Source organism: Dromiciops gliroides, chromosome 1, assembly GCF_019393635.1.
Source record: "Dromiciops gliroides isolate mDroGli1 chromosome 1, mDroGli1.pri, whole genome shotgun sequence".
NCBI classification, from domain to species: Eukaryota; Metazoa; Chordata; class Mammalia; order Microbiotheria; family Microbiotheriidae; genus Dromiciops; species Dromiciops gliroides.
The window spans coordinates 547,466,210-547,489,273 of NC_057861.1; the positions used below are offsets into that span (position 1 = coordinate 547,466,210).

The following is a 23,064-nucleotide window of genomic DNA, read 5'->3' on the forward strand; positions in this document are numbered from 1 at the left end:
AGTAACCACAAATCTAATGTAAAATTATTTATAAAACAGGTTCTGCACATCATGCGACGTGGAAGAGAGACTTTGCTTACATTACTGGAAGCATTTGTGTATGATCCCCTGGTGGACTGGACAGCTGGGGGAGAAGCAGGATTTGCAGGAGCTGTCTATGGTGGCGGTGGCCAACAAGCAGAAAACAAACAAAGTAAAAGAGAGATGGAGAGAGACATTACACGAAGCCTTTTCTCTTCCAGAGTAGCTGAAATTAAGGTGAAATAAATTATGAAAATGTCTTCTTTTTGAATGTATAGTTAAAACTATGTCAGTGACTTGAACTATTACTACTTAAGTATAACTGTTCATCTAAAGCTTTGGTTTTGAAACCGCTGATATATTACACAGAATCTTGTCCAGTTGTGGCCTTTCTTAGGAAATATTTCCCTTCTAAAAATACTATGCTAGTGAATCAAGTCTTCTAATTTTCATTTAAAAGAACAGTATTTTGTCAAGGGCCGTGCATTCTATTAATTATTTACATTTTATTTTTCTTCTGTCTGATAATATGTTTTGCTTTTTATATCATTGCTTTCTCATGTCGTTGATGATGCTAAAGTGTCTAAGAAAATTGGCTGCAAGAAGGCTTTCTAAGTAGAATAATTTTTCTTGTAGGTAAACTGGTTTAAGAATAGGGATGAAATGCTGGTTGTGCTTCCCAAGCTAGACAGCAGCTTAGAAGAATACCTGAACTTGCAAGAACAACTGACAGATGTTGAAAAATTGCAAGGCAAACTCCTTGAGGAGATTGAGTTCTTGGAAGGAGCTGAAGGAGCTGATCATCCTTCTCACACTCTGCAACACAGGTGTAAAAGAATTGTTGAATATTTGTTCATAAGTGTGCTTTTTTAATACCCATGTGATCTTTGGACAATTATATCTCTAGCTTTCAGTTCTCTCATCTATAAAATAAAAGAATTGGATTAGATAACTTATAGTGTTCCTTTCAGCTCTAAATTTATTATCTATGAACATATGAATTTTTTTTTCATATTTGGTATAGAAGAAAGAGTACTAGAATCATTGCCAGAGAACTTGGGTTTAAATCCCAACTCTGCTATTTAGTACCTCGTATGATTTAACTTCTGTGATAGTTTGCTTAATTATAAAATGAGGAAGTTGGGCTAGATAACTGGGGGTCCCTGAGACCCTTTCAGGGGGACCATAAGGTCAAAACTACTTTAATAATATGAAAGCATTATTTGACTATTAAAACACTCCACCATTTTCCAACTACCTATTTGTGTGAGGTTCTGTATTTTCAACTTTACTTTGATTAAAACTACACATGGTAACATATTGAATGCTGAAGCAAATTTGAGGATCCAACTGATTTATATTAAGCTAGACATTAAAGAGAAGAGACTTGCAAAAATGTATAAAACAATGCCAGTGAATCAATAAATATTCTACCAGTTCATCAGCTTTAATATTTAATTTGGTAAATATAGATATAACACACATAAACAAAAGCTCTTTGGAGACTTCAGTTTTCTCAAAAGGTCTTGAGACCAAAAAGTTGAGAACCACTGGTACAGATAGAACATTTAACTAGAAGATCTCAGATCCCTTCCAGATCTATGTCTTTGATCCTGTGTTTAATACCAACTTCATTTTGAATGATTGAAGCAACTTAAATACAAATCACAAAACTTTTTTAATGTTGTCATATTTTCAGCAGTTGACCCATATTCATTTAACATATTAACTTAGAGAAATTTTTTATTATTTCTTTTATTCAGGTATTCTGAACATACGCAACTGCAGACGCAGCAAAGAGCTGTTCAGGAAGCAATCCAAGTGAAACTGAATGAATTTGAACAGTGGATAACACATTACCAGGCTGCATTTAATAATTTAGAAGCAACACAACTTGCAAGTCTTCTTCAAGAGATTAGCACACAAATGGACCTTGGTATGCTATAACTGTAATATATAGACATTGTTGTATGACAGTCAGTGGTCTGAATTATGCTAGTTCCACAGTTAGTGCTACAATTTAATTCCATTGTCTTATGTTTTTGTATTTTGTTTTATAGGTCCTCCAAGCTATGTCCCAGCAACAGCTTTTCTTCAGAATGCTGGTCAAGCTCATTTGATCAGCCAGTGTGAACAGCTTGAGGGAGAGGTTGGTGCTCTTCTGCAGCAGAGGCGGTCAGTGTTAAGAGGATGCCTTGAGCAACTACATCACTATGCAACTGTAGCTCTTCAATACCCAAAAGCAATATTTCAGAAACACCGAATTGAACAGTGGAAGACTTGGATGGAAGAACTTATCTGTAACACAACAATTGAGCGCTGTCAAGAATTATACAGAAAGTAAGTTACAGGCAACAAGGTAGAGTTGAGGGAAAGAAAAAAAAATCAGTCAACAAATTTTATAGAAGGTTGACATGGAAAATTTTAGGTCACTTTCTTGTGCTTTTATTGTTTTTGTATTTTTTATTTTCTTATTAAAGATAATAGGTAGTGCTTTTCCTAAATAACAGAATTATGCCACAGATTAAAATAATCTGTCTTGTGACCTTTTTTTTTTTTTACAGATATGAAATGCAGTATGCTCCCCAACCACCTCCAACAGTATGTCAATTCATAACAGCTACAGAAATGACACTCCAGCGTTATGCTGCAGATATAAATAGCCGACTTATCAGACAAGTGGAAAGGTTGAAGCAAGAAGCAGTTACTGTGCCAGTTTGTGAAGAACAATTAAAAGAAATTGAACGTTGTATTAAGGTTTTTCTACATGAAAATGGAGAAGAAGGGTCTTTGAGCCTAGCTAGTGTTATTATTTCTGCCCTTTGCACCCTTACAAGGTAAGTTAGATGTGTTTGGTGGACCATACTACTCTATGTTAAGAGACCATTAGGTCCTGCCCCTTCAGGGTTTATAATCTCTTATTGTTTCATCTTTTTATTTGCAATGTTTTGCACAAAACAGTATTTAATAATTTTTTTATGCTTTATGAACAGAAACTAATTGATTCTTATGTCAGTGCTTCACATGTTGATACTGGGTTGTTTTTATGCCTACTCTTTTCATTGTAGTGCCTGATATTTTCAGTGTAGTATTACCAGAAAAAGATATGAAATACATTCCGGTGTTTGTGTGCTGCCTTTCTAATTGTCTCCTTTTCCTTTTCATTTCCTGAAAATTGAAAATTTTGTAGGATTTTTAGATTTAAAATAATGTATCAAAAAACTGATGGTGGAAATTTTGGATCTTTATAAGCTGACTCAAACAATTTGAATAGTTAGATTGTCTACTCTAAATGTGGTTTCTTCACATAATGCTTCAGGTAACTGACTTTTGTATCTAATATTGATAATTACTTTATAAAGTCAATGTACATTTCTTTTCCTCATTTAGGCGTAATCTAATGATGGAAGGTGCTGCATCGAGTGCTGGAGAACAGCTTGTTGATCTTACTTCACGGGATGGAGCCTGGTTCTTAGAGGAACTTTGTAGTATGAGTGGAAATGTTACATGTCTTGTTCAGTTATTGAAGCAGTGCCATCTGGTCCCACAGGACTTAGATATTCCTAACCCAATGGAAGCATCTGAGGCAGTTCACTTGGCTAATGGAGTCTATACTTCACTTCAGGTGAAAAATGTCTTTATTTTACATCAATTTCATCTGCTTTCCTTTCCTTAAATTTATGTTTTGGTTTTTATATTCTCGTAAGAAAGTATTTCCTAAACAAAAGCATATATGCCATTCCTATTATTGAGTCAGCCTCATTTAAAAAAAAATTTAACTATGCTGTCAAGTGAACCTTTTAGGAAAGGATAATTGTTTATTCCAGTTGTTGATGTAATATTGTTTACTATAATTAGTAGGGTAATCGCTTATATTTATAATAGTGCCTTAAAAAGTAAAATTTGTTTTATATGTGGTTTCTCCTTTCTTCACACACACCCTTGCCCCTACTGTGAGAAAGAGGTACAAGTATTATCAAGTATTATCCTTATTTTATAAGGGAAAGTGCAAGAGCTAGTTATGTTCAGGTATAAGTTTTTAATAGGTGGCATACTTAACTGCTTTTAGAGAAAGTAAATATTCAGGAGAGGGTGTTCATCAGTGTCACATTCTGCAGAAATAATCAAAAAGGGTGAATATTGAGAAAAAGCCTTCAAACTTGGCAATTAAGAGATTACTGGTAATTTTGAAGAGAGAGTTTCATTTGTATGTAGAGTCATGGATAACAAGGAAATTGAGGATATGGGAAGTTGGTGGAACTTTGATTAGGAATAAGGGAATTTAGAAGAGGGGTGGATTTGAGAGGAGAAATGATGTAATGTAATCTTCAGTGTAGATCCTAACCCATTTGTGCCTGCTCAGCTTGGACTCTTCACTATTTCCCCTGAAAAAAATGAAAAGTGGGGTTAAGGGGAAAGATTTCTCAGTCAGGGTCCCCGTCTCTTCTTCTCTTCTCTTCTCTCCCCCCCCCCCCCCACCCCGGCCACTGAGCTGTCTGATGATCTGAAGGTCTGAGGGCAGGAGGTGGAATTTTGCCCAAGCAGCAACCATGGGAGGCAAATACTTAGAGTGGGGAGTGTTCAGCTAGAATAAGTGAAGGAAAAAACAAAAATAGAATAAGTGAAGGAAGAGTTTTAGGATTGTTGAGTTGAAGACGGTCTGTTCAGAAGAGGGTGGGCTGCAATACATTTTCCTGTCCTTCATTTGGTTGATTATGGACTCCTTTGTGTGTATGACATAGTCTCCATTTTTGAAAGCACTGACATAGTAGGATGTAACTGTTGAAATAATGCTAAAAATAATGTTGAAATAACGATATGTTTTGTATGTTCACAGGAATTAAACTCCAACTTTCGGCAAATAATATTTCCAGAAGCACTTAGATGTTTAATGAAAGGAGAATATACATTAGAAAGCATGCTTCATGAACTGGACACTCTTATTGAACAAACAACTGATGGAGTTCCTTTACAGACATTAGTTGAGTCTCTTCAAGCCTATTTAAGAAATGCAGCCATGGGGTTAGAAGAAGAAACACATGCTCATTATATAGATGTTGCAAGGTAAATGAGACTCTGATAATTGCTTCTTTTGTGCTTTAGAGAAAAAGGTAGATGGGGTAAAAGAATATTTCTTTTATCTTTCATTATTGATTTATAAGTATAAACGTTTCCTTGAAGATTTCAATTTTTTATTATGTATAGATACCATGACATAATAAATGTATCATGTATTTTATATAGAGATTTAAGAACATTCAAAACCAATGCAAGATCAGTTGTTGTATGATCAGGATAAGTAAAACAGTACATTGGAAAATATATGTGAGGGGCAGCTTGGTGGCGCCGTGGATAGAGCACCAGCCCTGGATTCAGGAGGACCTGAGTTCAAATCCGACCTCAGACACTTAACACTTACTAGCTGTGTGACCCTGGGCAAGTCACTTAACCCCAATTGCCCCACAAAAAAATTTTTTTTTTAAAAGGAAAAAGAAAATATATGTGAGATTTTCTTTAACTCTGAACTTTGAGTAAGGCAGCAGAACAAAGTATCATTTGCTCTCATATCCATTTTTTTCTTATCCCAACTCAGATATAATAGTCTTAAAACTTTCTTAATGGCCTTAAATGCTTCTGTATCTTTGGGGAGGACCATTTACAGATTTTTATATATCCATAAGTTTATTTTTGTATTATACATATACATAGCATAAAAATATGTGTATGTACACACGTGTAATGGTGTGGCATTATTATGTTGGGGTTTTCAAGACTAACTCTGTTGAGGCTCATTCATTCATTCATGGGCATGGTGCCTACAATTTAGATACTTGCCATCAGGTGACCAGTGAAACTAGGCTCTGTTAAAGAGTTGGAAACTGAAAGAAAGGAAGAAAAACAAATCCTCAGTCACCTGGTATTAAAAATATTGGCCAACTAGCCAGTTAAGCCTTTTTCTTTCATTTATATATCTTTTTCATTTGCAAATATATTTCCCTTCTCATTTCCCTACCTCATGAACTATTGGCTGTAACAATAACAAAGAATTTTAAAAAGTGTGGGGTGGAACAGGGATTAAGTGCTCTCAAATGTAAAACCCAGTATAGCACCAAAGTTTGACAACATATGCGATGTTTCGTGCCCATATTCTGACATCTCTGCAAAAAATTAGGGAAAGGGAAAGTTTTCTCATCTCTGAGGTCATCTTTGTCATAATAATTAAACATTAGTCTCAAAATTCTCAGAACAAAACCAGTCCTTCTCTAGGAGCTTTGTTTTTCTTATTTCCCTTGATATATACCGTTTGAAGCCATTGGAGTTTTAAAGGGACATTTGTTTCTTCTCCCTCTATTGTATTGTTAGTAATACATCATCATACATCCTCTTCGAAATTGCTCTTGTGTTTGTATTTCAGAGTTCTTGCTCAGCTCTGGTTTTTTCATCTTATATACTTGAAAATCCTATATTCCATTAATAGTCACTACCTTTTTTTCCCCTGGTATAATTACATTCAGCTTGATAGGTTAAATTATTCTTGGTTGTAAATGTGTGTCTATTGTCTTTTTTTTTTTTTTTTTTTTTTTTTTTTTTTTGCTGGGCAATGGGGGTTAAGTGACTTGCCCAGGGTCACACAGTAAGTCAAGTGTCTGAGGCCGGATTTGAACTCAGGTACTCCTGAATCCAAGGCCGGTGCTTTATCCACTGTGCCACCTAGCCGCCCCTGTCTTTTTAATATCATATTCCAGTATCTCTTCTTATTATATAGTAGAAACTTTGATGTCTTATATGATTCTGTTTTTAGTTCCTTAGTTCATGAACTACTTCTTACTGAATACTTGTGGTGGTGTTTTTTGCTTGCTTGTTTTTTTTTCCTTTGATGTGAGAGTTCTGGATTTGGGCTATAATATTTATTCCTAAAACTTTTCCTTTTGAGGTTTTCTGGTGATGATAAATAGATCTTCTTCCCTGCCTCCCTTCTCTCCCCTCCAAACCTCCTTTCCGGTTTTAACTTCTAACTGATCTGGACAGTTTTTATTATTTCTTCTAGCTATTCAGGGAATCCTTGTAGAAAGTCCTTTTTTTCCCCCATAAGCCTCTGCTTGCAATTGTTGTAGAGTTCCTTTCTCTTCCTGGGCTGAATTTTATGGACCTCTAGAGTTGCCATGATTTTTATACAGGTCATTTTCTTTGACTTATCCATGTCTCCAGTTTTAGTTCCTGAATTAGGGCTTTGTGCCATGGCCAGATTCTGCCCTCTGCTGTACTTTTTGGGTGTGGAGTTCAGCCACCCAGATCTTTGAGTTTCAGAGTGCTGGATCTTCTAGATCTTCTCTTACCATCTTGGTACTGGGGATCTTGGTCTGAACGTGGCCATTGCTACTCCTTGGCACTTCTGCGGTTCCCACTCTGGAGCTTTCTTTTCCCCTTGGGACTTTTTGAGGGAATTCTCTGCCCTTATTAGAAACAGAACTTTGCAAGCTCTATACCTTCTTGGCAATTCTGGGAATCTATGCTGCACTAGCAGGTTCTCTTTTCTATTGCCCTCAGGCTTCTGCCTTCCTTCTTTTGCAGTTCTGAAGTAGAAGAAGCCAGTCTATTTTCTCATTTGGATTGCCTGATCCTTATTCAATATGGTGCATATTGCAGGGTTTTACTAGAACAGATATGTGTGATGTGAGTGTGAGAACCAGGGTACCACCCCCTGCCAAGAAAGACATGAGGTGACCTTCCAGCATCCAGAAGTCACATCACAATTCATGGACTACCTTCGAGTATATTTGAAGTTAGTGAAGAGAGAGAGTGGGCACAGGTCTCTGAAAGAATGGAAAAACCTAGCTCAGATCTATGCGGGTTAGATAGAGAGAAAAACCGGCTGGGACTCTGGCTCTCTTTGGAAGAGTAAGCTGCTAGGTGAAGGTTGGTTTTGTTTTTTTTGGTTTGTTTGTTGTTTTGGGGGGGTTTTTGGTGAGGCAGTGAGGGTTAAGTGACTGGCCCAGGGTCACACAGCTAGTAATTGTTAAGTGTCTGAGGTCGAATTTGAACTCAGGTCCTCCTGAATCCAGGGCCAGTGCTCTATCCACTGCACCACCTAGCTTTCCCTTTTCTCTCTATCTAACCCGCATAGATCCGAGCTAGGTTTTTCCATTCTTTCAGAGACCTGTGTTCACTCTCTCTCTTCACTAACTTCTAATATAGTTTAATAAGTACTTAAAAGCCTAAACTGTTGCCGAAATTTATCAGTAAATCTTAGCTAGTTCACACACACTGGGGGGGGCAGGTAAGGCTAACACACATTAGATTTTAAACATCACATGGGTAATTTCCCTCCGTTTTCAGGTAGCTCTCTATTGGCCAGGTATATGTGTGGGGGTGGGGGTGGGGGTGGGGGTGGAGGAGAAAGATTAAAAAACCCTAAAAGGTACCTGATATCATTTTTTTATAAAAATGTTTTGACCTTTAATATTCAAGTCACATCCATTTTTAGCTTATTGTTATATATGGTATGTAAGTCAACCATATTTCTGCCAAATTGCTTTCCAATTCTTGTTACATGAGGATTTCTTTCACCAAGTAATTTATGTTCTTGAGTTTATTGATCAAATGATCAATCAGTAATCAAGGTTATTGAGTTTATTTCTGCTTCTTTCCTGTCCAGTCAGTTCCACTGATCTAATTTTCATTTTAAACTAGTACCAAATAGTTTTAATGTTTGCTGCTTTATAGTATAAATTCTTTTTAATTTGCATTGCTTTTCCCATTATTTCTTTTGAGATTCTAGACTTTTGTGCACAGCTCCTATTCCAGGTTTCAGTGAAATTCTCTAACACCAGCATTGATTACTTTGTTTCTTGCTTGAATTACCAGAACAAAAGAATATTCTATTCATCTTTTTTTCCCCTGCTTTTTTGGGGGGAGGGGGGCAATGAGGGTTAAGTGACTTGCCCAGAGTCACACAGCTAGTGAATGTCAAGTGTCTGAAGCCAGATTTGAACTCATATCCTCCTGAATCCAGGGCCGGTGTTTTATCCACTGTGCCAACTAGCTGCCCTTCTATTCATCTTAAAAGAAGCTTTATATCAGTCACTTAACCCTTATTGCCCAGCCAAAAAAAAAAAGAAGCTGCTTTAGACCTCCCTGCCCTAACAACTTTTTAGCATAAAAAAACTAATTACAACTTTTCCCATTAGTATTATCTGGAAGAAGAAAGAATTTGAGGCAGAGTGTGCCTCCAAATTCATGCCTCTTAAATTTGGTACTTGTCTCTTGGGCAAGGATAAATTGGTAAATTGAATTTCAAGATCTCCAACAAATGTTCCCCCAACCAAATAGACCATATGAAGGACATCACTGATTAATTTTAAAAAGAGATGCCCTCTCCTTCCTCTTTTTCCCTCTCACCATTCCCCTAAAATAACCCCATATATGTGTACCATGTTAAGTGGCAAAAAATGGTTGTTTTTTTAAGTTGTCAATTTAACTGACATATCATTTACTGTTATTATTTGGGGTTGTTTTTTTTTTACCTTGTACCTTACACATAGCAAGCTCTCAGTTAATCGTTCTGGAATACATTGATTACAGCATTTTACAACTCCTGGATTAGGAATTTTAGGCTTAAAATAGGATTTTATAGGTTCTTTTAAAATGGTGTCATTAGCTTTGCTTTATGTACAAATGATGTTTCAAATCAGTAATTAGCAATGACTTGAGAAACAAATAATTATATTACATAAAAGGTAATCTGGAGGAAGTGGTTTCCTTCTCATTCTTTTCCCATAAAGACACGATGACCAATAATTAGACTATTATAGAAAGGACTACTATTTAGGGACAGGCTGAACTAGGTAGCCTCTATGGTACCTTCATACTTTTGCTTCTGTAAAACTCAAGGCAACATTGCAGTCAGTCAGTGGGATAGCAAAATCCAGCCTGTCCATTTTTTTCCTGAAAAATCATCATCAAATAGATGTGTGCCAAGAGTTATTCTAGGGATTGAGGATATAAACACAAAGAATGAAATAATCTCTACTCCAAGGAACTTAACATTCTGTTCTGTGTATACTTACTTGTAATCTGGTTGTGTAGTTTCTTTTCTAATTGTTATGGTGTATGTGAAATAAGTCTTTGATAAAATTTTATCAGTTTCTGCTTTGGCTAGAGTGAATGTTACAGTAAAGGTCCTTGAGCTGTTTTAATTTCCCTTTTAATTAGGATACTACATGCTCAGTATGGTGAATTGATTCAACCAAGGAATGGTTCAGTTGATGAAACTCCCAAAATGTCAGCTGGACAAATGCTTTTAGTTGCTTTTGATGGAATGTTTGCCCAAGTTGAAACTGCTTTTGGCTTATTAATTGAAAAGGTAAGTGTTAAATTTATTTTATGAATAAGATATATGCAGCAAATATTTGAGTGAATGAATGTACAGGGAAAATGTAATAAAATTACTTTTCTTTTTTTAATTGACAGTTAAATAAGATGGAAATACCTGTAGCTTGGCGTAAGATTGACATTATAAGGGAAGCCAGGAGTACGCAAGTTAATTTTTTTGATGATGATAATCACCGGCAAGTGCTGGAAGAAATTTTCTTTTTAAAACGATTACAGACAATTAAAGAATTCTTCAGACTCTGTGGCACTTTTTCCAAAACATTGTCAGGTAAATATTTTGTACTTGTAAAATATTGTTGAACTTGGTTGTGTCCTAAATAAACCCTTTCTGTTGTAGGTATGTGGGTTTGTTTTTGTTTTTGTGAACTTTCATTTAATATTTTATATAACCAACCATCCTATTTTTTTAATTGATTTTCAGTTTTTGACCACTGTTTATCCTTGACACCTGACTTTCTTAAATTCAGTGGAAAATTTTTTTTTTTAGGGTCAAGTTCACTTGAAGACCAGAATACTGTAAATGGACCTGTACAGATTGTCAATGTAAAAACACTTTTTAGAAACTCTTGTTTTAGTGAAGACCAAATGGCAAAGCCCATAAAGGCATTTACAGCAGACTTTGTGAGACAGTTACTAATTGGACTCCCAAACCAGGCCTTGGGGCTTACCCTTTGCAGTTTCATCAGTGCTTTAGGTGTGGATATAATTGCTCAAGTAGAAGCAAAAGACTTCGGCGCTGAAAGCAAAGTTTCAGTTGACGATTTGTGTAAGAAAGCAGTGGAACATAACATCCAAATTGGAAAGTTTTCTCAGCTGGTCATGAACAGGGCAACAGTTCTAGCCAGTTCATATGACACTGCTTGGAAGAAACATGACTTGGTTCGAAGACTAGAAACCAGTATTTCGTCCTGTAAGACAAGCCTCCAGAGAGTACAACTGCATATTGCCATGTTTCAGGTAAATCACATTACGTTTTAAAGGTTCACATAAACAGTGCTTCAGAAATTTTATGATTTCCTTCAGTCCCTGGCAATTTGGACTAATTTACCCAAAATAAATGACACAAAATTTAAGCCAGCAGTTCAGAAGAAAGGGTTACAGGCAGCTAGGTGGCACAGTGGATAAAGCACTGGCCCTGGATTCAGGAGTACCTGAGTTCAAATCCGGCCTCAGACACTTGACACTTACTAGCTGTGTGACCCTGGGCAAGTCACTTAACCCCCATTGCCCCGCAAAAAAAAAACAACAAAAAAAAGAAAGGGTTAGGAGTCTTGTCTTAATTTTGTTTCATTAAGTCCTATTGTTTTACATTATCAAGGTTCACTATTGGGTCATGACATGGCTCACTTGTTTTGAAGTTTTAATTAAACCATCCAGACATTGTCAGTGCCATGTTTTGAGCCTCATAAACGTAAAGCCCATCAAAAATTGTCTTGCCCTTAGTTCATTGTCTTTTTTTATTTTAATTTTTTGGTGAGGCAATTGGGGTTAAGTGACTTGCCCAGGGTCACACAGCTAGTAAGTGTCTGAGGCCGGATTTGAACTCAGGTACTCCTGCCATCTAACTGCCCCAGTTCATTGTCTTTAATGATTTGTGCACCTGAGATATGAGTCATTTCACCCAGTACATGCTTATGTCACCATGATTGTTTAAAACAGTTTTTATCCCCCCCCCCAAAAAAAAAATTAAAAGTTTTTACAAGGATTCCCAGTTAATTTTTAATTCCTTTTTTCCTTCCCCAAAATAGTGGCAACATGAAGATCTCCTTATTAGTCGACCTCAGGCCATGTCAGTTACACCTCCACCTCGTTCTGCTATTTTAACCAGCATGAAAAAGAAACTCCATACACTGAGTCAGATTGAAACTTCAATTGCAGCAGTGCAGGTATGTTGTGCCAACCTTGGGGTATCTAAACATAGTAATTTCACCCATGATTAAATGAATAGATGCTCCATGTTGAAGTATATCAGCAAGTATATCCTATTTACCAAGTAAGTATAAGATAGCTATATTTTCTATTGTATGGTTGAACTATCTTCATATGTAAAATTTGAGCATGGGAAAGAACCAGAAATACTGTCTTCTGAGATGATTCAGTAATTGTCTTGATTCCATCCCTATTTCTGTCAGTAATGCCTTCTTTCCTCAGTTTTTGCATATTTTTGATCATATGAGGTTATTTTTTATTCTTCCTCTCCCTCACTTCTCATATCCAATTAATCACCATATCCTTTTGATTTTTTTTTTCAATATCTCTTGTATTGTTACCCACTGCCATTGGGGGGGGGGGTGTTGGGATTAAGTGACTTGCCCAGGGTCACAGAGCTAGTTAAGTGTCAAATGTCTGAGACCAGATTTGAACTCGGGTCCTCCTGACTCCAGGGCCGGTGCTCTATCCACTGTGCCACCTAGCTGCCCCTCCACTTCTACTCTATGTACTCATTAGAACCTACTTAAACTATTGACAGTATTCTCTTATCAGGTCTTCTTGATTATGTTCTTTTCCTTCTAGTCGACCATTTGTTCTATCAGAATCATAATTCTTATGTATCTATCTAGTTATGTTACTTCTGTCCTCTCTTGCCCAAGTAAAGTTTGATCTCTACTTATTATGTAATGTTATGTATTACAGTAATCTTTGCCTGTCATTTCCTCATACTACCTTCCTGTGAAGCCAGGGACTCTATGTAGACCAGGGGTTTTTAACTTCTATTGTGTCATGGATCCCTTTGGCAGTTTGACAAAATCTATAGACCCCTTCTCACACTAATGTTTTTAAATGCATAAAATAAACTACATAGGAATAAAAGAAAACCAATTATGTTGAAACAGTTAATAAGAAATATTTTGGGGGCTCCCAAACTAGACTTTGTAGCATCCTAAGCACCTAGTACAATATTCCAGAGGCACATAATAAATGTTTATTGATAAATCTTGTTTTGTATGTTCTGTATAGTACCATTATTGTTATTCTTGGGATAGTTGTATTGGTATTTTTAAAGGAATTTTTTTTTCCCCAGGAGAAACTAGCAGCACTTGAAGCAAGTATCGAACAGCGTTTGAAATGGGCAGGTGGGGCCAATCCTGCATTGGCTCCAGTCTTGCAAGATTTTGAAGCAACAATTGCAGAAAGAAGGAATCTTGTCCTTAAAGAAAGCCAAAGAGCAAGTCAGGCATGTTGAATTGCATTTTGTTTGTATTCCACTGTGATATTTGAGAAGTTCCAAATTTGATATGTAATACAAAAATCTTTTGAGTTATTGTCTTACCCCTGTATCCATCTCCCCCAGTCATCTGAAAGTGGAGCTAATAAACATTTAGGTTGAAGAAGTACACAGTCAGAATTTAACAGTGAAATACATTACCCACCCTGCTAACAAGTCATTAATCACAAATATAGTGCATATTTATTAAATAAATGCAAACTTTTGCAATATTGGGGATACTTTTTCTCTCATATAACCATTTTATTTTTATCAAATTATAATGACGGGGTGGCTAGATGGCACAGTGGATAAAGCACCAGCCCTGGATTCAGGAGAACCTGAGTTCAAATCCGGCCTCGGACACTAGATGCTTACTAGCTGTGTTAAATAAGCTTTATAGGCTAAAATGGAGAATCTCAGAGGGAATGTACTAAGTTTCTATAAACATCTTTGATCAGAGAACTTTTCACCTTAATAAATATATAGGGTCTATTTCCAGTTGCAGAATTACTAAGTCAAAGGGTATGATTTAAAAAAAAAAAAAACTCTTGCAGTGTCTTGCCAAATCGTTTAGCAAAAATTAACTTCTAACATATGAGTGTTTGTTTTTGTCTGAAATTCCTACCATCTTTGATTTTTGACATTTTGTATCAGTCTTTGTCAGTGTTGTATGGATGAGAGTAGTACTTAAGAGGTTTTTTAATTTATATTCCTTTGATTATTAGGTACTTTGAATGTTTTTTAATGATTGTTTTATTTGTATCTTTAAAATTTTGTTCTTTTCTTTTGCCTACTTATCTTTTAGAAGCTAAACTCATTTAAATCAGTTTCCCATTACTTTTTTTCTATTATATTTGTGGCCTGTATTTCTCTATGAATAGTAACCTGTATAGCAGATGCCCACACTTAAAGCAAGCAAGAGGACCTTCCTCCTACTACTACTACACTTTAGCTTCTGTAGGCATTTGTAGAAGTAGACTCTCTGTCCTCTAATTGACTTTAAAATGCAATTTTGTCTGGCAGGAATTTATCATGAACCAAACTGTCCCAGCTAGCATTTGAACCAGGAAGATCATGGTGGTGGGCTATAGATTGAAGAAAAGGAGGCTAGACTAAAGTATTAGAGCATTAAAAATGAAAATAGAAGATTGTTAGATGAATGGAAGATCTGAATTCAAATTATTTTGTAGGGTGCTTCATCTCTCTGGCTTCAGTGTGGTCATTTATAAAATAATGGGTTTAGACTAGGTGACCTTTAGAGGGAGACTTTCTACCCCTAAATCTATGCTTTTGTGAATTTCTGCTCTAAGAAATAATCTTTTCTTTCAAAAGCTTATTTACAGCCACTAAAAATTTTACCAAAAGATGTCTGACATAAAGTATTTAATTCTTTTGACCTTATTTGGAATGATCACCAATTCTAAATTTTCTTGTTTAATGTGAACGTTAAAGAAATTGGAGATGAGCTGATACTTCATCCCATTTTTGTTCAGTGGTGTCCAACTCTTTGTGACCCCATTAGGGTTTTTTTGGCAAATATACTGGAGTGGCTTGCCATTTCCTTCTCCAACTCATTTTACAAATGAGGAAACTGAGGCATTTGGGGTTAAGTGACTTACCCAGAGTCACACAGCTAGTAAGTGGCTGAGACTTGATTTGAATTCAGGTCTTTCCAGGATCCAAACCTGATGCTATCTGTCCACTGTGCCACCTAGTTGCCCATACTTCTCTCAGTAGCTTCTGCCTACAAAGATAAATATTTCTATGGTATTTCTCCTTTAAAAAAAAGATCCTTTTTGTGAGATTCTAACTTTTTGTCAGGTAATCCAGGCTTTTTAATCTTGTTAATTTATTTATATTCACTTATAGCCACTTTTTTTGCTTCATAGGTAACTTTCCTCTGCAGCAATATTATTCATTTTGAAAGTTTACGAACTAGAACTGCAGAAGCCTTAAACCTTGATGCTTCATTATTTGAACTTATCAAACGCTGTCAGCAAATGTGTTCATTTGCTTCACAGTTTAACAGTTCAGTCTCTGAGTTAGAGCTTCGTTTACTGCAAAGAGTGGTAAGTGTTGAATTTTAAGAATGGAAAAATTAATTCTGTCAAAGCTGTATTCCCAAGTTAATTAACTAATTATTGGAGCCACAAGTTTTGCTATTTCCAATTATACCTGTTACAAATTATGTATTCCTTTACATAGATCTTGTTTTTTTAATGCACCAAGTGGTAAATTTGGATATTTATTACTGACCATAAATAATAGGTACAGTGCTGAAATTTGGGCATTCTTTTAGTGGGCTACCTAGTGTGTGATTAGATAGTCATAATTTATGTTTCCATTTGAACAGTGTACCCCAACATAGTGCAATTAGACAGTTGTCAAAATTGCTTTTTAATTGTGATGATAAAAGACATTTTTATTTCAATTGATTTTTTTTAATAAAGTATTTTTTCCCGTTACATGTAAAAATAGTTCTCAACTTTTGTTTATACAAGCTTTCCAATTTCAGATTTTTCTCCCTCCCCCCTCCCCTAGACAGCAGATAATCTGATATAGGTTATTTTTGTTTATTTTTTTATACACACACACACATAATAACATTAAACATATTTCTGCATTAGTCATGTTATAAGAGAATAATCAGAGCAATGATGAAAAACCTCAAAATAGAAAAACAACAGCACCAAAAACAAAAGAAATAGTATGGTTCATTCAGCATCTATACTCCACAGTTCTTTTTTTTTTTTTCCCTGGATTTGGAGACCCTCTTCTATCATGAGTTCCCTGGAACTCTTCTGTACCATTGCATTAGTGAGAAGAGTCAAGTCTATCACAATGTATCAACACACAATGTCGATGATACTGTGTACAATGTTCTTCTGGTTCTGCTCATCACACTCATCATCAGCCCACGCAAGACCCTCCAGGTTTCTCTGAACTCCTGCTCATCATTTCTTACAGCACAATAGTATTCCATTGTATTCATATGCCACAACTTGTCCAGCCATTCCCCAATTGATGGGCATCCCCTCAACTTCCAATTCCTTGCCACCACGTAAAGAGCAGCTATAAATATTTTTGTACATGTGGGTCCCTCTCCCCTTTCCATGATCTCTTTGGGAAAAAGACCCAAAAGTGGTATTGCTGGGTCAAAGGGTATTCACAGCTTTATAGCTCTTTGGACATAATTCCAAATTGCTCTCCAGAATGGTTGGATCAGTTCACAGCTCCACCAACAATGCATTAGTGTTCCAATTTTTCCACAGCTTCTTCAACATTTATTATTTTCCTTTTTTGTAATTTTATCAATTGATTCTTAAAATAATGTTTTTTTTCTTTAGGGTACTAATCTTGAACATGCTATCGGCAGCTCTGAGTGGCTTTTGTCAGCACACAAACAACTGAGTCAGGACATGTCTACTCAAAGGGTAGTTCAGACAGAGAAAGAGCAACAGATAGAAACTGTCTGTGAAACAATTCAGAACTTGGTTGATAACATTAAGACAGTTCTCACTGGTCACAACAGGCAACTTGGAGATGTCAAGCATTTATTAAAAGCAATGGCCAAGGTAAGACTGAAGACATGATACTGAATTTTGGGGGTTTTAAAACAAAACCTATTCCATATTTTAAATAAGCTTAAATAAGACATTTCTTTTCACATGAAATGTTAATATTTTTTTTCTCCTTTTGTGGCTTGGAAGAATACTATAATACTAAGGAACCATCGAACAGATTCTAGAAGATTCAAAGAGTTGGGAAGCTTAGAGAAGATCTGTTTAACTCTCCATTCATCAGCTATTTATTGACTACCTGCCAGGTGTGAGAAACACCTGCCCTCAAGGACTAACTACACCCCCCATGGGTCAAATCTAGCCTGCCTGTTTTTTAATAACCAGTGAACTAAGGATGGTTTTTGCATTTTTTAAAATACAGCTTTTTTGGATTTGGTCCATACTTGGCCTGTGGGCTGTAATTTGTTGACCCCTAATTTCTTTTCTGGGCAAAAATACTGGAGTGATTTGCCATTTCCTTATTCAACTCATTGTACAGATGAGGAAACTGACTTGCCCAGGATCCCCCAGCTAGTTAAGTGTTTGAGGCTAAATTTGAACTCAGGAAGATGAGTCTTCCTGACTGCTTCTGGACCGACCGGCCATTTATCCACTGTGTCTGCTAGCTGTCCTTGAATGACATATCCTTCACTAAATTGTATCTTGTGTTATATTTTTAAGTAAACTTTTTTGTTTTCTACTAGGAATAAATTTTAAGCCATCTCCTGGACTGTAAAGGCTACTTCGTAAATTCTTTTTTAGCTAAGAAAAACAACTTTTAAGAAATGCATTGCTTTATATTAAGACCTTTAAGAAAAAGATTCTCTTTAATGGCACGATAAAAATATTCCTTAATGTTTTCATTCCAGGATGAAGAAGCTGCACTGGCGGATGGTGATGATGTTCCTTATGAGAACAGTGTCAGGCAGTTCTTAGGGGAATATAAGTCATGGCAAGACAACATTCAAACAGTGTTGTTTACATTAGTTCAGGCTATGGGTCAAGTTCGCAGTCAGGAACATGTTGAAATGCTGCAAGAAATAACTCCTACCTTGAAAGAGCTGAAAACGCAAAGTCAGAGGTAAGAATGGTTTCTCAGTTGCTGACCAAAGTAAAAATGTAAGCAAACCTTATATAATTTATCTGGTCCTCTTTAAATTCAAATTAAAACATTTTTTACTTCATCAAGATATAGTCTAAATAATTTTGAGATTTTCCATATTTAAAACTTGCTCCAAACATAGATTTTATGAATTTGCATTTTTGTTATCTTTCAGCATCTACAATAATCTAGTGAGTTTTGCATCACCCCTAGTCACAGATGCAACAAATGAATGTTCAAGTCCAACATCTTCTGCTACCTATCAGCCAACCTTCGCTGCAGGTATTCCTTTGTTTTTGGGGAGAAAGAAGAGGAAAAGGATGAAATCACATATTTTGAACTAAGAACTTGCTAAATAAATTTTCTTAATAGTAATGTGGCAAGCTTGCATAATATAATATGTGCAATATAATATATATAATATTATATATATAATATAATATGTTTAGCAACCCTTTGTAGGAAATGGGCAGCCAAACCAACTTTTAGAGTATGAAAATGGGTGCACTTGGTGGTACAGTGGATAAAGCACCAGCCCTGGAGTCAGGAAGGCCTGAGGTCAAATCTAGTCTCAGATACTTGACACTAACAGTGTGACCCTGGACAAGTCACGACCCCAATTGCCTCGCAAAAAAAAAAAAAAAACAAACACAAAAGTGTGAAAATCATGCCAAATATACTTTTTAAAGTTTAGAGTGTAATTGTATTAATAATAGGGAGTGGAAAGAAGACATTGAGGCCAAATTCCTTAGTTCTTATCAGCTGAAAAGTTTTGTTCATTCCATTTAAATAATAGTATCAACTCTCATCTTTACAGCAGTACGAAGCAACACTGGCCAGAAGACTCAGCCTGATGTTATGTCACAGAATGCAAGAAAGGCGATTCAGAAAAATCTTGCTACATCAGCAGATACTCCACCAAGCACAGTTCCAGGAACAGGCAAGAGTGTTGCTTGTAGTCCTAAAAAGGCAGTCAGAGATCCTAAAACTGGAAAAGGTAATTAGTTTTGATAACGTTCTCTTTTGGTGTACTTTAATTCTCTATTTTTAAAATGGTGGTTTGAATCTCTGTGATTTCATTTCTTTTTTCAGCTGTGCAAGAAAGAAACTCATATGCAGTGAGTGTGTGGAAGAGGGTCAAAGCCAAGTTAGAGGGCCGAGATGTTGATCCTAACAGGAGGATGTCTGTTGCTGAACAGGTGACTCTTAAAAATAAGCAAAAAATGGGGCAGCTAGGTGGCACGGTAGATAGAGCACTGGCCCTGGAGTCAGGAGTACCTGAGTTCAAATCCAGCCTCAGACACTTGGCACTTACTAGCTGTGTGACCCTGGACCAAGTCACTTAACCCCAATTGCCTCACTTTAAAGGGGGGGGGGGCAAAAATTGTGATATGGCTGGGAAAATAGAGTTTTATGTCTTCTGTCCAAAAGTATTTATTGAGCACCTATATAAGTCCACAGAACTGGTATCAAATGTCTATAAGCAGTTGACACCGTAGGGTAATATTATAAATCAATATGATTTTTAACTGCCTGGCTCAAAATGATGAAAAAGTACTTTCCCACTTTCTCATCTGTACTACTGAGGAGTTAAATTAAACTGTCACACCACGCCCCCCCTTTTTTTTCTTTCATTTTTGCATTTCCAAAAGGATTTTCTTGAATGCCTAGAGTGATGATTAATATTTCAAAACAATGGTATCCGCCTAATCCCACTAGACAGAAATTCATATTGGTAGCAGATAACATGTTGTTGTGCCTATGAAGTGTTTTCATCAATAACCTAGCTGTATTGGTCTTTTAAAAGTGCAGTATGTGAGTTAGAAGCTGAGCCCAGTGGCACTGTGCTTGGTATGTTGCTGAATTAGGTATATCATATATTATACTATGCCAACTTGCCATATAAAAATATACTTACTTTTCTCATATTCTTATTTTAAAAACAACTACTCTTCAAACATTGTGGTGGAGAGAAATGTACGTAGAGGCATCATGATACTAAAGAGATAATAGTGATTGGGGGGGGGAGGGTCAGCAGACCTGGATTCTAATTCTGCCTCTGATCTTACTAAGAAATGTGACTTTGGGCAAGTCATGTGACCTCCCTGGGGCTTCGGGTTCATCATCTATAAAATGAAGGGATTTGACTAGATGGTCTGAGGTTTATTTCCAGCTCTAGATCTAGGATCCTAGAACAGTATCCTTAAGAGATTAGTTATTATTTAGTGATGGTCCTTGGCAGGATAGTGGGGAGACTACAGTATGGTGTAATGGAAAGAGTGCTGGATTTGGTAGAATTAAAGTTGAATTCTGGTTCTGCTACCAATTCTGTTCCTGAAGTTGAGTCATTTGGGGCCTCAGTTTCCTCATTTATAAAATAAAGGGGGTTGGAGCCCTGTTGAGCTTTGACTCAAGAATGCTTATCTTGAACTTATTTACTAGATCTGGAGGTCATACTTCCTTCTTTTGTTACTTTTTTTTCCAATTGATTTATGTTTGTGTTCACAGTTTTCTCCTTCCTGAAATATTTGGTACTTTCAATCTTTCTGTTCTCCCTACCCTCCCCCATCCCCTTATTTTCCTTATCACTTGTTTCCTGTCTTGTCACCATTGTGGTTTCTTTAGAGGCTGGATCTCAAATCATCTCAACCTCTTCCCATACTAGGTAATTCAGGGTTCATTCACCAACTAGGTCTCTGCCCTGACTTTTGGGTGATCAGAACTGGCCCCTGCTGCATAGTGTGTTCTTGCTATTGGGCTTGGTGGAGTGCTACACAGCGCATGCACTTTCGAACAAACACACACACAGAGCATAGTAGTGACCTGTCTCCACTTTCTCTCACTTATTTGGCCTGGCACTGCCAGTTCAAAGCCTGCTTTTCCTGCTACAGACAGTTCAGAGCTTTGCAGCACTGTTGCTTCTGGTTTATCCCCAATGAGCTTTTATTTCTGAAGGTTTGTGGCCAGGCTGGTTGTCAAGCAGTTTGTTTAAGTTCTAGAGCTGGGTTCTCTACGGTACCAAGAAGAGGGAGAGGGGAATGGGGGTTGCAGGAGTGGGTTTTGATGTAAGCCCATGTCGAGTCCTTGAATCTCCTAGTACAGCCTCAGTGACAATAGCATGGGAAGGGAGGGGGGGTGCCAAGTGAGCTCAGGGTCAGTGAGTATCAGTTCCTGGGTTTTTGTGTCTCTTTTTTTTTAAACCTTCCTTTGGATTCTGGTTGTCCTAGATGATAGAGACAACTGAAATTGCTTTATCTTTGAAGCATAATTTGTTTTGAACGGGTTTCTGAGATGTTGTAGGGATCAGAGAAAATGTCTAGTGTGCCATCTTGTTGCTTGAAGGACCAATAAGTCCAAGAATAGTTATCTTGAAATGCTTTATAGGATTATGTTCATTAAGTTTAAATACAACATGAATTAGGATTCCAGGGAGAAACTATCAACATTGTTCATTATTTCAAAGACAGTTTTTACATTATCCATTTCTAGAAATCCTTTCCCTCCTTGAAATTGAGACTTCCAGGGACAGCTAGGCAGTACAGTGGATAGAGAAGGATCCGAGTTCAAATCCGGCCTCAGACACTTGACATTTACTAGCTATGTGACCCTGGGCAAGTCACTTAACCCTCATTGCCTCGCAAAAGGGAAAAAAAAAATGAGACTTCATTCCTCAATTATTCCACTAGCATTCATGTTGGTCTCTTTGCCTGAATTCTTTACCCATTCTAGTCCGTCTTCCACTCAGCTGCCAAAGTGGTCTTCCTAAAACACAGATCTGACCATGTCCCTCTTCTACTCACTACTCAGGAAATTCCACTAGTCTGTTATCTCCACTGTCAAACTCAGATTCCTCAGTTTAACTCTTAAAGCCCTTCACAATATGGCTCCTTCCTACCTTTCCAGTTGCCTTATAATTTACTCCTTGCCACATACTCTGATCCAATAACACTGGCCTTGCTGCTCCTTAAATACAACACTCCATTTCCTAATTCCATACTTCTCTCACTGGCTGATCCTCATGACTGGAATGTGCCTTTCCTCACCTCCACCTACTGCTGGCTTTCCTGAGGTCTCAACTAAAAGCCTATTTTCTATGAAGGCCTTTCCTAGTCCTCCATCATCTTCCCTCCCTTTCTCTTCTACCCACCCCCACTACCTGGCCTATCTTTGAAACCACAGCACTTAACACAGTGCCTGGCAGATAGCAAATGCCTAGTAAATGTATTTTGAAACTGTCATGCTGAACAAAGACCCTGATTACTAATGATCCAGGCTTAAAAATTAGAAATTTTGAGTGTGTTCCTTGATTTAGAAAGGCTGAATTCTTAAAATCTTTGAAGGGTAATGTTTTCAGGCTTAAGGGATCTCTATAATCAGAAGCCTCCCAGTGTCCTAACAGACTGTGCTTTATGCACTGCATAAGACATTGGGGAATATCTATCCCAGCTCTTGTACAGGTGCCTGTTTTTCCCCAGCTTGTCAAACAAAAAGATGTTTCCACCTACATACCTTGAAATTGTCTTACTAGTTTAATGGAAGGGATGTTGTGAATAACTGGGTTTTGTCTAAGTTTTCTATTAGAATAGTTAATGTGTCATTTTTACAGATGAAGAAATTAACTTGGAGAGGATTTTGTGTATACTTAAGCTTTTTCAGATATATCTTTGGCTATAAGAAGTAATGCTATAGCATCCCATAATATCAATAAATTTGTAACTTAAGGAATTAGACATAAGGAAACTTCTAATTTTTCACATTTTACATGTGTGGACCTTGCTCTA

The 23,064-nt window shown here is 36.8% G+C and overlaps 1 protein-coding gene across 3 annotated transcripts in view; it reads left to right on the forward strand.

Annotated features, from left to right (window-relative positions):
- SMG1 (SMG1 nonsense mediated mRNA decay associated PI3K related kinase) overlaps positions 1-23,064 on the forward strand; it is a 115,799-nt gene that overhangs the window by 87,532 nt on the left and 5,203 nt on the right. For all 3 annotated transcript variants that reach the window (XM_043977406.1, XM_043977411.1, XM_043977418.1), the window contains 18 exons: positions 40-258; positions 658-848; positions 1,785-1,957; positions 2,082-2,361; positions 2,586-2,858; positions 3,412-3,646; positions 4,859-5,085; positions 10,234-10,384; positions 10,492-10,681; positions 10,901-11,370; positions 12,162-12,299; positions 13,436-13,588; positions 15,511-15,690; positions 16,969-17,196; positions 18,051-18,262; positions 18,459-18,565; positions 19,101-19,280; positions 19,376-19,482. In XM_043977406.1, the coding sequence (XP_043833341.1) occupies positions 40-258; positions 658-848; positions 1,785-1,957; positions 2,082-2,361; positions 2,586-2,858; positions 3,412-3,646; positions 4,859-5,085; positions 10,234-10,384; positions 10,492-10,681; positions 10,901-11,370; positions 12,162-12,299; positions 13,436-13,588; positions 15,511-15,690; positions 16,969-17,196; positions 18,051-18,262; positions 18,459-18,565; positions 19,101-19,280; positions 19,376-19,482 (3,714 nt within the window). The remainder of the gene's footprint in view (positions 1-39; positions 259-657; positions 849-1,784; positions 1,958-2,081; positions 2,362-2,585; positions 2,859-3,411; positions 3,647-4,858; positions 5,086-10,233; positions 10,385-10,491; positions 10,682-10,900; positions 11,371-12,161; positions 12,300-13,435; positions 13,589-15,510; positions 15,691-16,968; positions 17,197-18,050; positions 18,263-18,458; positions 18,566-19,100; positions 19,281-19,375; positions 19,483-23,064) is intronic.